The sequence below is a fragment of the Atheta coriaria genome, unplaced genomic scaffold (assembly GCF_025399875.1).
Source record: "Atheta coriaria isolate IRGN ID8LTWV9N9 unplaced genomic scaffold, Caltech_Dcor_3.1 hic_scaffold_9_pilon, whole genome shotgun sequence".
In the NCBI taxonomy this organism is placed as follows: domain Eukaryota; kingdom Metazoa; phylum Arthropoda; class Insecta; order Coleoptera; family Staphylinidae; genus Dalotia; species Dalotia coriaria.
This window is the reverse complement of record NW_027045451.1, coordinates 2548911-2566493: the sequence shown is the minus strand read 5'-3', so window position 1 is coordinate 2566493 and position 17583 is coordinate 2548911. Positions and strand designations below refer to the sequence as shown.

The window sequence follows — 17583 nt, the reverse complement described above, 5'->3', positions numbered from 1 at the left end:
CTATTTTTAATTTAAATTACTTTTATTGTGGTTGCATTGTCACGACGCCATTAGTTCCAGTTTTTCAATAATAACTCAAAAACTATTTGATATTTTAACAAAATTCTTTCATAAATCTATTTAGCATTAATTTCTACATTAATTATGCTAAATTTTTGCCAATCATAATTTTCCATAAAAAGTTATAAACAATTAAACTTCAATTTAGTAAAAAATATAAAATTGACACATATTGTGCGGTAACTTTTTATAAAATCATGATTACTATATACTTTTGCATAAATATATAGACAATTTAATACTGAAAGTGTTTGTAAAAAAATTTTGAATGTACGTTGAATAGTTTATGAATTATTAATAAATAACTAAAATAATCGATCGTGACATTGGAAAGATACTATAGATAACAAAATATATTAAATCTGTTTCGAAATCTTTCAGTCTTGCCCTACATACGTGTTAAATATTCTGCAAAAAATACAAAAAGCCATCACCGCGCCCCAAACGTTTACGTAACCCTTAGCCCTTGTGTTTCTATGTACAACGTTTTGTTTTGCAGGTACTTTGAAGCGACTGCCGTTCTGTTCCTACCGATACTTAACTACTTCCTCCGATACGAACTGAAACTACTTCCCATTTTAAAATTCAACTTCCCCTTATTTAATAATATCTATAACACTAATTGTTTGCTACGCGTGTTACTGGCTTACGAATATTGCACAAATTTCAATATATTGCACAACATTATCACAAAATTCGTGTTTACTTGAGCAGAATCAAAACAATAAAACAGAAAAATATTGCACGGAAATTGCACGACGTTTCATTAACAGTAATTTGGCTTATTTAGCCGTTAATTAATTAATTGTACACAATAAACATTAAATATATTAAGCTAATGTGACTTACACTAGGAAATAAATTAATATTAATATTGCTGTAGCTTATACACTACGATATTGCACGTCCGGCCTGTTATCAATTAATCTCACATGCTGTGTGTGAGTTTATGTACAAAAATTACACTCGAAATATTTCTACAACTAAATTAATCATATTTGTTTTAAATAATTGTATGGCTAATATATTTATATAAACTAGGAACCCGATCAGTGATGTTTTGAATCAGAACCAACGCCACTGTCTAATGAACTAGTGACATTTGTAGTTTTTCTAAAACTACCGAAGAATACAGAATGTGTTTCGATACTTTCCGCGCCTGATTCACTTTGACCATCACCGAGACTTTCGTCTGTTTCACTACCACCACTGCACAATTCCCGCTTCTTTTTGTGATGAGATTCATTGGAATCTGTGCTTAGATATCCACTGTCATCTTGTTTCACTTTGATAACCTTCTTCCAGATCTTTTTCGGTTTACTCACGAGGTCAACTGGACAGTCTACGTTGTTTGTAATGGACGCTTGTAAAATCAGTTGATTATTGATTCCGTTTTTGAAAATGACATCCTCTGAATGTATGAAATTGTTGAGGATGCTTACATCTGTGTATTTCACAGGTCCAGTGCCTTTAAGCGTACCGTTTTTTGGCGGTAGAGGCGGTTTTGTATTTTCGACAGGTCTCGGTGGTTTAGGGTGTTCATAGATTGGTACTTCCGGTTCCTTCATATCAGGTGGTATTATATCTGGTGGTATGGATATTGGTGACTTTCGTTGTCTTTTGGAATGACGTTCCTCTAAGGTTAGAATTCGTCCTTCGTAATCTTCTTCTTCTTCATGATGCGGCCATGTTGTTTGTGCTTCTACATCATTTAAAGGTTTCTTAATTTTTGCTTCGTAGATTTCTCGTAAACTACTAAAACTTTTCTCGAAAGCTTCATTAATACCCTCTTGGGTCAAAGCAGAAGCATCTTTTTTGAAGGTTCCATTTGTCCTCAACATAATAGGCTTGGGCCTTTCTAAAGAATCAATGAATTCGCCATCAATACGTTTGTACAATTTCATTTTGGGTTTCCTATCAAGAGTGTCAGGTTCAAAAGCATCCGATTCCTCAGCTCTGATGTAATTATCCGGACAATCTTCAACTTCTATAAGTAAATGTCCTGGTTTATTAGGTTCATAAATAATTTTTGGAGCTCTCTCCAACGTTGAACAATCAGAATCAGTTGGTGTTGATGGTTGACTGCTGTAATTGTACCCGTTATTAACATACACCTCACTAACTAAACTATACCCAGTGTTTTTCCTCTGTAACAACTCAGGAAGTTTAAATATACTCCCAGCGTTGTTGCCTTTCTTTAAAACAATCAACTCGTAGTCATGATCGTCAGATGGCATCACGTTGCTCATATTCAGTTTGGATATTGTCATGTTACCGGTTTTGGTGTTAATTATCGCATTTTGCATGGTCATTTCTTCATCCATGGGCAAGGCACCACTCAAACTAGGACTGGGTTGTGATGAAGACACGTCTACGTATTCAGGAGGTGTGCTGAAACCCTTTTTGGTGCGTTCCAAGCTGTCCGCTTCGTAGACCGCCTTGGATGCTAATTTTAGATTGTCTATTTTATTGATAATCGGCTTAGCAACTGTGGTCGCCTTTGATGTTGACGTGGACGAGCTGCTCGTCGACGTGTGTTGCTTTGTGCGCGCAAGCATGATGGCTTCATGGATCATATCCGGGGGCGGGAGTGGTGCTTTACCTTTGGGCGCTGCCACCACGTCGTAGATGTTATGTGTTTTTTGTGTTTTTTGTACTTTAACTGTGGATTGCTTTGTTTTTACTTGGGTAGGTGGTAGGGGAGGCGGTGCCTTTGGTCTGGTTGTACTACGTACGGTTTTAATTGTACTGCTGCTCTTTCGTGACCTATTTGAGCGATTTGAAGACGCGGATTTTGTTTCGCAGTCGATTGTTGGTTCAGCTGCAGGTCGCGGTGCAATTTTACGTATGTGGGGTGTAATCAGATGATCAGGTGATAATGATCGGGTTGGAGAACGTAGTTTTCGACTTTTTGATTGCAATTGTAGTGATTTGGGACCATCGGATTGTTTGATAACAGGAACATCTTCCAACCACTTGCGAATACTTTGCTGCTTGCTGTCTGAACTCAGTGCGCAGTTTTCACAAGCGCCTAGGGTGGAATATTGGGGCAACTTTCCGGTCAGCGAGTTGAACTCTTGCGGTTCACAGCCCGGACATCCGGTGCACGTTTTTCTGCGACTGTTCTCCCGTTTTAGACTTACTGAACTCCCGCGTCTATTGATTACGGTTTTAGAGAATTCCGAACCTACTTCCACCAGATAACTGGGATCTTCTTCCGGAATACCAATTAGGTTAGGAGTGAACTTCTTGGCCGCCATTTTTTGTTTTGCAATGCAAATAACTTCGCGGATTTTTGTTAGAAATTCAATAGCAGCCGGTGGAGGAGCCTAATTAGAGAAATAAAATATTAAAACTTAAAATTTTCAAATAATAAAATAAAAATTCTTACAATTAGTAAATGAGGTTCAAAGTAAGCTGGATTGAAATAAAGTTTTCTTCGTGCCGTGCCGATAATTTTAACGGAATCAGGTCGATCTTCTCGTCCTTCTACAGTCTCCACAATTGAAACATTTTCTTCCGGAAGTCTTTCAATAGATTCCTGGAGCATTGTTTGATTTGCCGCTTGCGCTTCGTATTTGTGTTGGTATTGCGGATGTATCATAACGGAAGTTAATTGGATCTACATAATAAATAAATAATTAAATTCCTAATATAAAAGTTTTTAATATGACGTACGTTTTTCTTGCGTTCTTCATGTTGTTGCATAACATCCATATTAGGTTCAGTATCAGAACTATTAGAATCACTGAAAGTGTTTTCCGGTGTAGGAAAATGGCGCACCAAATTTAACAATGGATTATTTTTGACCACTCCCTCCTCAGCCAATCCTTGATTATCATTTCTTTCATTAGTTTTATCGACTTCCTTCCGCCGTCGTCGAATGTGCAAGTATAGAAAAACGGACGCCACATAAATGAGACCCAAAAGAACTGAACAGATTCCGATTGCGACATATTCAGAAACGGAAAGACCGGATGACGATTCGTTATCCGTTGTAGTATCAGGAGCAAACACAACTTCACTAACATCTAGTAAATAAATAAAATAAATTAAATATTTGCAATAGTAATTAATTACGATGAAATTATTACTGTTTAAATATTTCATTGGAGTGCCAACAACGCGAAATGCAACACACGGCGTGAATATCGTTGGTGGATCCGGCGTTGGGTCAAGGCTGCTGGCAATTTCCCTGCACATCAGGTGGACGAGGACGAGGCGACCTCCCATGCGATTGCGAAGTTCCGGTTCGCCAACCCACTGTGACAAAAAAATGTGTAACATTCATAATTGACACACACTCACTTATCGCACGTACTTGTAGAAACGTTCGTCCTTCGTCGCGGAATAATCTGAAGGGGACATCGGTGTCGATAGGATTTCGTAGATCTATCCATCCGCCATCGGTTAGAAACTTGGCTCCGGACACAGCGCATAATGGCGTCTGGATGCCTGCAATAAAACGAGATACATTTGTGAACAATTTAATCTCTTCCCGCGGTCGCAAAACGCAATACTAAATCAGTGGGTTTATTACGTTGACTCGCGTTTTTTTTCCTCTTTCGGTGAGTCAGTGTTTGTGTTACAAGCGCGCAGCGAACGCTGGAAGCACTTATTATGCATTTTTATGAGGTCGAGTCCAGGCATGCGGATTTAAAATTCGGCAAAAGCTTTTGTGTACAGAAATAAATTCGCTGTGCCATTTCGCAGCGAAACTTCAAAACAAAACAACCAACGAATGTTTTGATGCGAAAATTATGCGAGAACCAAATCGAAGGCAAATATGGTTATGAAGTTATAGTATAGGCAACTCAATATACACTTTATTTTATGTCATTCATTAAAAGTAAAAAAATCATGAATTGTGTTGTTAATTATGACTTCTCGCAGCGCACATGCCGTGTGGATAACTGTCGGCTTTCAATTACACGAATGTAGACTCGGATTTATTCAAAATAGACAAATGAACATGAAAAGTACGCAGATGTTGTGAGGTTATACGAAATAATGGTGTCTTTTCAATGCACGTGTCTTTTCCGAGCTTTTGTTGCCTCTGAAAACAATCGTTGCAAGCCGATACGCGTATTGAATTATGAATCATTTCCTTTTGATTGCATTACACACGTTTAAGTATTTAATAGCGTATTAATGCGTAATCCGTGGCTTTCATTCTCATCTACGCATCAGCATCGGAAAGTAAAAGTCAAAGAGAATTCTCTGCGTGTTGTGTCTTTGTATCAGTCGATGCGTGCGATCATTAAATCAGTTAAGCGATGAGTTCAAAGCACTCTCGCAGAAAGATAAAACTTTAATAATAATCACGCGCGCGCGCACAGTACGTAAATGAAACTTTAATAACTAATGCAAGGCGCAAACTATACAACAAACTAAATATTACACTTCGAAGACGAGAGGGATTGTAGGTTCTAGGTTTTAATCTGGCGCTCGTCGACGCGCAAAACGGAATAAATTTCACAATTCATAATTCCCACGAAGCGTAACTTCCTGTGCCGCGTTTATATAATGATCGCTTCTTGTATTACAATTAGTTGCATTGTCTGGCCACAATGGGCACGCGTCGATGATTAACCTTCTTACTTTACGTCGGACGGCTTGCAGCGCGGGCGATAATGACCCGTGCGTAATTCTAAAATCATTTTTACGATTTTGTCTGTGTTTACAGTTATGCAAAGTTGTTTTCATGATCATTTCATGCTGAAACAACGAAATATTCATGCAGACTTACCGGCAAAACTGATTTCTTTGCTTGGATGTATAATTTGTCCTTTGAGCGGCAGAAAAACAAAAGGAATTTGTTGTGATGTCGATCCAGATACAAACGGTGACAAGACGCATTCTGCAAAAGAACGAATTGGAAATTATAGTGCTTGTTATGTTATGCATGAATTATTAGTCACAAATAATTTTCAATTTCTTTAAGTTGGAAATTTTCTTTTTGCGTGCATAAAAATTGATAAATTACCAATACGGGTACTAAACGTCAGGTATTAGAGTTTATTAAACAATAGATCGTTAAATAAATAGTAATAATTTAATTTAAAATCTTGCTTTCAGGTAAATTGTCGTTGGCTATTGCCAAGGTTTATTGTCCTTTTCACAGTCGTGACAAATTCTGCTTACGACGATATCTTGTAAAGGTATTACGTTAACTTAACCTTAATTCATTGGAACGTAATGATACAAAGCTCATTACGTCAGATAAATTACCTCGTTGACTTCAAAATTGACTTCTCAACCTAAGAATTACTAGTTAATAAGAAGTGAATCAATTTGTGCATAAAATTATTAAATTATGCATTTGTTTACGAAAATATTTATGAAATTTTTATTTTTATTATTAAAATCAATATTTTATTACCTTTCAGTTTGATATTTATAACAAAAAGTAGTCTATGTAATTTCTCAATATAAAATCTATCTCTATATCAAATTTTGATTAAATTAATTAAGTACTTTAGGCGTGAAAGTGCAACAAACATACATTTTATCTATTTTTATTTTTTAAATCTAATTAAACTAATATATCTCTAATAAAACATCCGATATTAAATAAATAACATTTTTTTCTATAATATTTATTACCTAGGCAGTAAAGTATCCCATTTAGTTGACAAGTGTGCAAATTGGAACATGAAACACGATTATAAATATTTGCCTCGCGACAAATTACATCCACTTGCGTGCGGCAATTAATATAAGCGTAAAATTTACGGCCCGCATTAAAATCGCAGCCACCGCGAATAGTTCCGTTGACGTCTTAAGTTATCCGTTTTTAATCGTGCGTAATAGCATCGCTCCTAACCACCCGCCGCCGCGCGGCGCAGCGCTTTGATAGTTTGACGCCGTGATGCCATACGAATGAAAATTTTCAATGAAATAAATTACGATTTTACAGCTTTATTACCCGCGCGCATTCTAGCTCTATCTGTGCGCCGATTAGCGCGTCATGAATAATTGCAATTAACAAAAATGCGCTTGCGCTCGTCGGGCCGTTAATGTTAATACATTTAGAAACGATGGCTCTTGATTGCAATTAGTCGCTCATGCTGAATGCTTACTTCTGTGCGGTGCGCGCAAGTTGTGAGTTAATTAAACGCGGTGATTGCTCAGTTTTTTAAAGTTCAACGATTTCGATTACATTGTGTGCTGCGCCGCGTCGTGCCGCGCTACTTGAAGCAATTGTACTTGCTGCAAGCAGTGAGCAATGTTTTTTTTGCTCCTTGCTTCGCGTTTGTCATTGTCTGGCGGATTCTATTGAACTCGTATAGGTTCGCTTAGTGGTTGTTTAGATGCGTTCAATTGTTTCGCACGGGAATCTTTTCTAACGTGCGAGAAAAGTTAGGTTATGTCGAATTGAGTGGCATACCCACATATTACCTATGTATTGAGTTACGGTATAAGTGCCGAACACACAGAATTCCAGCTGTTTGTTTACCGTTGTCATAGCAATGTTTTTTATTTTTGTTTTTTTTTTTCTCTGGGAGAAAATTTAGGTTATGTTGTGTTGAAAAAATGTGAAACTGTCATACCCACATATTGCCTATGTTTTGAGTTGCAGTATAAGTTCCGAAAATAGCTGGAATTCTGTTTGTTTATCGTTTATCATAGCGACGTGTTTTTTATTTTGATTATTTTTTTGTTTTGAAAACCTTCGGTAGAGATTCATGTGTTTCGTGCGATTATAAACAATAGATTGAATCAGCGCATGCCTTTCCGAGGAACTCATTTTATCCCGGCTTGAGACGAGTCGCAAGATGCGATTTCGACGTGAAGCAGAAAATTATAACCCTGCGTCCACGCACGTACGTTATCGCCAGCTTGGTGATTGGTGTGTAGCTTATTGCGAATGTGAATGTGATCCCGGCAGTAACGGTGGACGACGCATCGTGTGGACGCTAAAAGAGAAAACGTTTATTTTTTGTGTCCATTCGCGTCGCCGAACTGGACGCTCCTCGTTAGCGCATAGTGCGACTGCCATATTCACCAGGAGAGTCATCGATCGCTAATTAATGTGAATTTTTGGTTAATTAATGGGGTCCATTGTCGCTGGCTGTCGCTTCCGAAACGGAATGCGGTCTGGTAAAGTCAATGCAAAGTAAATGCAATGCGTTCTGTTTTTGGATGTCGCGCACGCCAAGAGAGCTTTTTGTATTTTAATGCGGATGGAAATCTAATTGCTGTTTAAAGCATCTGGAAGTAAGCAATCCAAACATGTGATACTTATGGTAATTTTATAGTTTTATAGTCGGCAATAAATTTTAACTGTGAAAAAATAAAATAAAAATGTGTTACCATTAAAAAACTAATAAGCAAACAATCAAGTAATCATAATTTAATGACTATTCATTTGCACTAGATGACTACATGTCTATATTCAATGGAAAATGTATATCCTGAATGGTTTTATCAAAAAAAAAATGAATTGAATCGTTTCTAGAGCATGTACTGTAAATTATTTATTGAAAGATTTCAATTGAGTTCAAATTACGAGTACTTTGTTGATTTTTGTACAATTTGGTTTGCTCTAGAAACATGCAACGTATTCGTACAGCATAAAAAAGAGAACAGGTGCGTGCACAATATTCAATATTCATTCAATTGTAAAATTAGGCGAATTGGTATATAGAGCGACATCTGTGGGTCTGTTATGGTACTAACTAGGGAAGATATAGAATATCACTGATAAACTGTTTCCTGTTAAATCTAAGTCTCCATTTTAAGTATCAAGAACACAGAAATCAGAGGATCACATCACCCAATGGAAAATATTATGTAATATCAGTTTATTATGTTATTTTAAGACCTTTTTTAAGATGAAAATTAATTTTCTTTTGGTTTTTACTTAAATTTATAAAATTAACTGTTTTTTCTTTATTTCCGCAATAATTTTATTTATTTTCTGCATTTTTAAATTTACTCTACGCATAAAATTTAAAATTACTAAAAATGCAAAAATTAAAATAATTTCTTTATATATCATAAACTTTTAGAATCCGAATAAGTTTAATTTGAAAGTAAATGAAATGATTTCAATCATCCTCGTCGAAATTTCTCCATTTCCGCACACTGGAAGCTATAAAGTTTTGATTTGCTGCCAGCACAGCATAAAACCACACTACGCATGTCCTCTCAACCTCCCAAGTCCGCAAAGGAGAGCATTCCATGTGTCCTTTCTGGCTGCGAGCGTCTCTCGCATTCATTCATTTCCATTGCGTCGCAGCGGACGTGGATATCGAGCGTCACGTCCACGCTTTGCTTGCGTCAACCGAGTAAAGTCAGGTCCCGAAATTACCTTTCTATATAGCAGGAGCACAGAAAGTGCGGTAGCCAGCAGGGGGGCCAATCAATGCCAACAGTACGCTATACTCCCACATTCAAAGTGTGAAGTGTGACGTTGAAATGCAAATCGTTAATCGTATTTATATTGTCAACAAGTCAACAATTCTTGAATTATTAAAGTAAAAAATTAATTTTTATGGTTTTTAATTGTTGAAAATGTTTTTAACAACGGTAAAAATTGAAATAAAACGTTTTTCTATTTTTACTTCACCTGGGTTTATTTATTTCTGTTTTTTATTACTTTATCTTTTTATTTACTTGTGTACAGTATGAAAAATATCAAAACCTGTATCCTTAAAACCCAGCCGTACTGTAAAACACGATTTCAATTATTAGGATCACATAAAGTTATCTGATCCTCCACTCGTAAATATATTTTCCCTATAAATACAACTTTTTCGCTGTTTCTCTTTATTTCCCATCGCGACCTACAAAATTTTACTGCAAATTTAATCCGTCGAGCAAGACATCAACTAAATTATTACCACATACTCTCGCACACCCAATGCCAATAAATAAACCGACAAATAGCCGAATAGCGCTTTTCGCGTCATTTGTTCAGCAGCGCGCACCGCTATCGATTATATTCAGTATTCAGCCGCGTGCGTCGGCGACGAGAATCGGAGAAAGTAGCCGAAGCACAAGTAGTCGAAGTGATGGGGCAAAGATGTAAGTTTATTATGCCCGCATTGAAGCCAATCTTGTCGCGGGTCAGTATCCACGGGGACAGGTCAAACATCCATCGTAGCCAGTTTGTCAAAGCGGCGCTCACCGTTCTAACCGTTCCCGTAGTTACCGCGGAGAAAACACATTCTGCACGTTCCATATGGCAGTCGCGCGCAGAGAAGTAAATTGCGAGTCATCCACGGATCCACGCCGCTTTCCCATGAGTGCACTAACGCGGTCTTCAATTCTTTAGTTTACGGCGTCTGCGCTAAGTCGATGAAAAATTACCGTATTCGTATAAAATGTGCATTTATCAATGCGCTGACCATCTCTAATTCGCATAGTGTATATACGCAACGTGCAGCTGAGTTTTTTTCTTCTTCTCTGCGTTCTGCGTAGAATTCGCAGTGGAGACTTTCCAAATGCACGCGTATAAGTAAGTATAATTTACTGCGTCGCCGAACCGGCTGAAGGGTTAAGAAAATTCTATGTGAATGTAGGTCCATGATCAGGCGTTTTGAAAAAGTAAAAATTAATATAAACGCGTTATGATGCAAAATGCGAAAATGTGAAAAGTCCGTTAGCAGGTAATTTTAACGACAATAATTGAACAGTTATAGAGATAATTTCTTAATTTGGCTATAAGTGACTTTAATTGTCTTTAAATCATGCCTTTTATTATGTTTTCCAGTCGTAATCGTAATGAAGTTGCGTCAAGGACGTTAAAAATTTAAATAATTAATATTAAACACACATAGTTTGTCTCTACAGAATAATATATATTTTCTTTGTAGTTTTTATGTTCTCCTGGTCATTACTATGAGATTCACTCCTCGTATTCGTATGACATTCGGCCAGAGATACGTAGTACGACTCGGGGACGGTTTCACCGGTTTCACTCAACTTTTGAACGGTAAAATCCGATTTTGAGTGCTAGGAGCACAGAATAAGCAGCTGGTAAAGATACATGTAACAGTCTGGTTTAAATACGGTTGGTTCTCGTGATTCTCTCTCTCCTCGCTCGCTTTGCTTCTGCCCGCCTTGTTTCATCATCAAATTCTATCAATAAAAGTCACTCTCAGGCAAGCACACGTGATTGGATTACGAATATAATACCAAAATTAAATAAAAGTAAAAAAACTAATGAGATTTTGTATAAAATTTTAATTGTTGTTATATTAACAAGATTTTTTTATTTAATGTGTAAAAAGTATTAAAATTTAATCGAGCAGGCAACACAGTCAGTCTAGTAAAGAATGAATGAATGAATGACATCAAGCAGACAAACATCTGTTCGAATCTTTCATCATATTCATTAGGAAAGCATAAATCGCAGAAGGTTTGGTGTTTTGATGTCCTAGATGTGCGGGACTAGGCGTTTAAATCTTCAAATTGCACACGAAATTATCAGGATTGTATCACGTGGAGTGTGCAGTCCACCGTTCAATAAAAATACACAATACTTTCTTTCATAATCCTCCCGTAGCGCATTCAGTGTCTAAAATAACAAGGCACCTATATTTTTAAAACCGTATCACGTCATGCATTAAAACAACGTTCCCGTTTGATGTCAGTTACAAGGAGAACATAAACTAATCATATAATCATTTATATTTCTTAAAATATTAAAATTGCATTGCAGCTTTCTTTATTTCATTCTTCATTTATATCTAACAGTAGTATTTAATTGATTTGCTTGTTGTTCCTATTGCTGTGCTTGTTGTTTGTAGTTTGTTGTCTTGTCGTGTTCGTTGTCGCTTTATTAAGAAGTACAAGAACCTCAACAACAAGCCAAACGAACCAAACAAGTTCGTCCAAACCGCCATTAACCGAGAGTTTATTTAAACGGTAAAAACTTGATTTTAATTATCAGGACCGCAGAGCCAGCGACTGGTTAAGGTCGCTTGCCGACAACTTCTCCGGCGTGCTTTCATTGGTCAATGTAATCAACTTCTTCAATTTAATTTAACTGATCTACTTAACTCGCCATACTAGAACATCCACAAACAACACTACTAAAATGTGTTTAATTATTGATCAAATACAAAGTAAAACGAATTCTCTAGCATTTGTAACAGGATATCATAGTGTTAAATATTTCTAGACTGCTTCTACCGGGAGGACAGGTCATGAGACGCCATTTTTTGATTTTCCTAATAGGCGCTCAGAAATGACAACAAGAAAACCCGATAGACGAATTCAACGAACGAGTCACGCTCGTGAAAGCAGCCGATCGAAAACTTAAAATTTCGATAATCGTACTAGGAAACCAGAAAGTGTTGACAGTACCCACGTACACTCTGTTTCCCTCCATTCGTTGTCATCAATCAGAGCTTCAATGGTTCCCACCCAAACGCAGTAGCCTCGTAGTACGCAAAATCATAACGTCACTTTCATATTTAATTATTAGGATCACAGCAAGCACACAGGACTGTGCGCCCGCCTTGATTTAATTAATTAGCGCGCATTAAATTCGCTGTGATGTTTCCGACTTCAAACAATTCGCAGCGTTCCGTTCGTTCGCCGCGAGCAGGACAGCAGGAAGACGCGTAGGCGCGCGGCGCACGCGGCGAAAGTCGATAGCGAATATAGAATAGAGAGATAATGCACTACTACTACACGGCGAGCAGTAGCACACATCCGACACGAGTGTATACCTAGGTGCGCCACTTGAATCTCATTGGCGTTTAAGTTGTTGTAATTTACCAATGAGAACATTACTTATCTAGCTTTATACATCCCATTGCGATTTCAACGAATCACAACTTAAAGCTGGTTTAAATTTAAATTAATTGCAATTATTTTGCACTTGACTTAATTTTTGGAATGCAAATCGTGTAACTTTTGGAGATTAATGTCGAAGGTGATGGCTGAATGCAAATTTCTTTTTAATGAATGCCATCCACGGTCCGAATCTGAGAGTTGTTATCTCGTGCCGGTGCTGCTTAACTTACTTAGCGCGTTATTAATGTTCCGCTGAATAAATGGGCGTAATGGTTGTTTAAGTGCCCAACGAAACAGAATTGATTCCTCATTGGCGCAGCGAAAAATACTTTTTCGTTGCTTGGTGAAAAGTTGGCGTGCATCGCCCTGTAATTTCGTCGTCCAGGTTGGTTATCACGTTATTAATATGTATAAAAATCAAGCTAATCGGTATTTAAGTGCACTCTGCACTTTCGGGTCTGATTCGTCATTAATCACGCTGGTGAGCAAACATTGCCCACAGGTTGAGCATTCAAGCCCGATGAGTTCATTATGCAGGCAAAAATTCCACAAGGAAAAAAATATTTTATATTTTTTGTTATTTCAAGAAGTAGATTAAATGCATTGGTCCCGTTTGGCCTTAAAAGCACACTGAAGACCACTGGCAGGTGTTGATGCGCAAGTGCTACTTTGTAACTTGTTGTGCACCGATAGAAATAAAGAGTAAAGCGCATATTATGGAAAGAACAGCGTCGAGAATCCGGTGTAATAAATACGACAAAAGTAGCCATTCACCATTTGCGTCCGCGTCGACTACGCATGCGCACCCAACTCAGCCAACACAAAAAAGACGAAAATCTTGCAAGAACTAACAAGCAACGGGCGCAACAATGAACTGTCAATACTCGTAATGTGCAAGTGCTGAATTCTTTACTCTTTTACGCGGACTTGACGAAGGGGTCAGTGTCAAGACTTCAATTAGCGAATACGACGAGTTATATGTGTGTGGCAGCAAAGAGTGCAAAGTTACAAGACGCAACACGTTTTACAACGCATTTGTGTGTGGTCTTTGATGATTTATTAGAAATCGCAGCGACGCCACGCATCTGAATGTGTAATTATGTTAATTTGTAAACGGCGAAAAACTGCAGGCGAGAGGTGCTAATCATCACGCTGTAAAACTATGTATGGAAACTTTGGGTGATTTATGCACGCTAGGAAAACAGGAATTCCTTGTCCTGGTGAATACTGGGTATAAAACAGAAAGTTGTTTTACTATGCCCGCTACAACTGTACAAATGTATGAATATGAACAAAAACAAATTGGCGAAATATAACTGCGGGTGTTATAAATTGCATTAGCAAATATAACAGTATGCATCATATGTAAAAAAATGCATATTTGCCATTTTGAACTCCCATGATTATTTATATTCAATAATTTGGTGTTTTTTGTGATATGAAGCAAAATATTAATTTATTTTCTTAGAAAAACCTGTTAGTTGTTTATGAAAGTCAATTAGTAAATGTTTAGCAGTCGATAGCGATCAGCACGCATGTTGTGTGTAAGTAAGTAGGTACGAACCGTGAATGTCGTCCACGCAGATCTGCAGATCTTCGCGGAACGCTGGTAAATGCGAATGGCATTGACAGGTACACGGCGTGTCACTGGATACGTCCGCCGTGCCACTGCTGAGGCCGATGCAAGTCTCCGCGCTGCATTTTACACCTGTAATCATAATCATCATCTATAAACATAAAAACTTATGGTTTTGAGATAAATTTTAGTTTGCATGTAGATTAATGTATATTTTATGAGTATTTTATTGTTAAAGAGATGAATGATGAAATGAAAATGTTTGGAAGGATATATTCTGGTTGTTTTTATTTAAATTATTGCAAAATAGTTCTAGTTAGTGTGCTTATTAATTTTTAATAATGGTTTATTTGGGTTGTGAAGTTGTTTTTTGGTAGTAGTGAATGTACGTATAATTGGATCTAGATGACGTTAGAATGCAGATATTTGCATTAAATTCGGGTTGCAATTCTCGCGGCATTACAACGGTTTGTTTATCAGAGAGGTGTTTGTATCTGCAAGATTCGCAAGATTCGCGAGATTCGCAAGTTCGTGTGATATCACGCGGTTTCGTGCAAAATATCATGCGTTCTTGTTTATTTACACGTTGCGGGAATTTAATTTTCGTATTGCATTCTTAAATATTTCTTTATTATTCCTACCAATACGCGATTATACATATGATGAATTTCAATTAATTAAAAACTAGTAAATTTTTTGATTTACTTTTGATTTAACTATAGTAAATTTCAAAGTAGATAAAGTTCTCAACAGTTTCTAACTTTTAATTGCAGTAGGTACATTTGAAACGCGATTCTGATACAACAAGATTTATTTGCGTATATGAAATGTGTTAGAGTGAGTGTTTGTGAAAGGAGTTATATATCAGCATCGTGCTCGTCTGATAACTCGCACTGGATGCACCTTATCTAAATATAACTCTCTGATTTGACAATAGATGCCGCAACAATGCACTATTTGCATTAAATTCGGATCGCGATTCTACCTGCACTAGTTTTGTGTGTTTACCAAAGAATTGTTTGTTTTGGTTTTTGTTTGTAGTAGTGCAGGTAGAATGAAATAAAAGGAGACAGTCGTGTACATGTAAGATCACGCGATTTTACGTAGCGGATGGTTCTTATCGACATGTTTTTTGTAGTCATCGGTGAATCTGCGTTCGATGTAAACACACAAGTTACCGTGAAATAAAAATACGCTGTAGTCTTAAATATTTCTTATTAAAATTCAACTCTACATTGAACACAGATGGCACTAGAATGCACTTATTTGCATTAAAATCTGATCGAGTTGTTATATATTGTACGGAGTTTACATTGATTTAAATGCGTTATTAAACATTTTCACTTCTGATACTATTTCCGTCTCATTCTCTCGCAGTGCAGGGTTCTGATGGTTTCACTTCTACCTTGTGTGAACTGCACACATGATTTTTTTTCAATCACGAATATCTCCTAAACTAAAAGAGATAAATAGGTACAAATCTCAGGAATTATTCTACGAACCAATCTCTATAAGATACGCTGGTTAAAACGTAAATCTAAGAGATGAAATTTTTATTCTTAAGAAAAAATTGCCAAGGGGGGGTGCTTGATACTTTTTTTCGACGATTTTTGATATTTAATATCTTTTAAACTAACAGCGACAGCCACCAACGAATTGCTGATTGTGATAGACTGGAAAATTCTCTATCAGATAAAAATATAAAATAATTATATTTCCTACAATAAAAGTTTGAAAAACGCGACTAAAAGTGCTAAAAAGTGACATTTTTCAATTTTTGCCCATTTTTTTCAATCGCGAATATCTCGTAAACTAGAAGAGATAAATAGGTACAAATCTCAGGGATTATTCTACGAACCAATCTCTATAAGATACGCTGGTTAAAACGTGAATCTAAGAGATGAAATTTTTATTCTTAAGAAAAAATTGCCAAGGGGGGGGTGCTTGATACTTTTTTTCGACGATTTTTGATATTTAATATCTTTTAAACTAAAAGCGACAGCCACCAACGAATTGCTGATTATGATAGACTGGAAAATTCCCTATCAGATAAAAATATTAAATAATTATATTTCCTATAATAAAAGGTTGAAAAACGCGACTAAAAGTGCTAAAAAGTGACATTTTTCCAATTTTGCTCTTTTCTGACAATTGCGAATATCTCGTGAACTAAAAGAGATAGTTGCTTAATATACTATTGCACTTGACTCCAATATAATAATAAATAAACCCAATAATTATTCCACTACTAATGCTATTTTTGTCTGATTCTCTGGCAGTGCAGTGTTCTGAAGGTTTCACTTCTACCGCGTGTGAACTGTACACATGATTTTTGCTAAGCGTTTCTAATTTATTTCTTAATTAAATAATTAATTACTTTCGTGCGTAGTCACAATAAATCACATAAACAATATTAAAATAAATTCATATTTCTATTTTATTTTCTTCTATGTTTTTACCTTGGGCGGCAAATAAATCACCGTTATTCTGGCGTGTGATGGTAGTGATAATCGCGCCGCCCTGCTGGCCAAGATGGTGCAACGCCACCCCGACTTTCCATTGGAAAATCAGAGTCAGCGCGAAGAGAAGGCGCCGCATGCGTCGCATCGGTGGACGGCGAATTTACAGCGGCATGCTCGATCAGGCTCTCAGCATCTGCAAAACGGAGACATATACGGTATAAGAACACTGATACGATTATCATTTATCGACATGATGGACGCGGCATGAAATACTAAAAGACGATATGAATCGGCGCGTTAGGAGCGTAACTCAAACGGTTGTTGAAGTGCGACTCGTGCCTGCTGTATCAATCGCAAGGTCCATTAAACAAGCTTTAGCTACACGTCTGCAGACGCCAGACGCCATTTCAAGACATTTTTTTATGCCTCATTCAAACAGCGATAAATTTTTCCACAACGCACATTACTTTTTTCACATGTAGATTCAGTGTCATAAGTGTTAAAATTGCATAAAACATTACATGGCGTTACAGTAATGTACAAATTAATTTGATGCATTCTTTACTCCATAAGTGAAATCGATTCGCTGTGCTTTACACTAATTACCAAGTTCATAGACCAAGATGATGGCTACCAACGTGAGAACCAACTAGACTTGCAATTTGCGAGCACGGTGGGTAAGTTTTTATATTTGTTACAGTTTAATTTATGTTGATCTTGAAATGTTGCGCT

At 36.9% G+C, this 17583-nt stretch overlaps 1 protein-coding gene across 1 annotated transcript in view; it reads right to left on the bottom strand.

Moving 5' to 3' along the window:
- Positions 1-33: 33 nt before the first annotated feature.
- LOC135799265 (uncharacterized) overlaps positions 34-17583 on the bottom strand; it is a 43459-nt gene continuing 25909 nt past the window's right edge. Inside the window, exons 2-9 of the mRNA XM_065312292.1 lie at positions 16849-17044; positions 14378-14521; positions 5810-5920; positions 4382-4515; positions 4155-4323; positions 3739-4091; positions 3452-3682; positions 34-3389 (exon numbers count right to left, since the gene is read on the bottom strand). Coding sequence (XP_065168364.1) covers positions 1110-3389; positions 3452-3682; positions 3739-4091; positions 4155-4323; positions 4382-4515; positions 5810-5920; positions 14378-14521; positions 16849-16996 — 3570 coding nt within the window. The 5' untranslated portion in view covers positions 16997-17044 and the 3' untranslated portion in view covers positions 34-1109. The remainder of the gene's footprint in view (positions 3390-3451; positions 3683-3738; positions 4092-4154; positions 4324-4381; positions 4516-5809; positions 5921-14377; positions 14522-16848; positions 17045-17583) is intronic.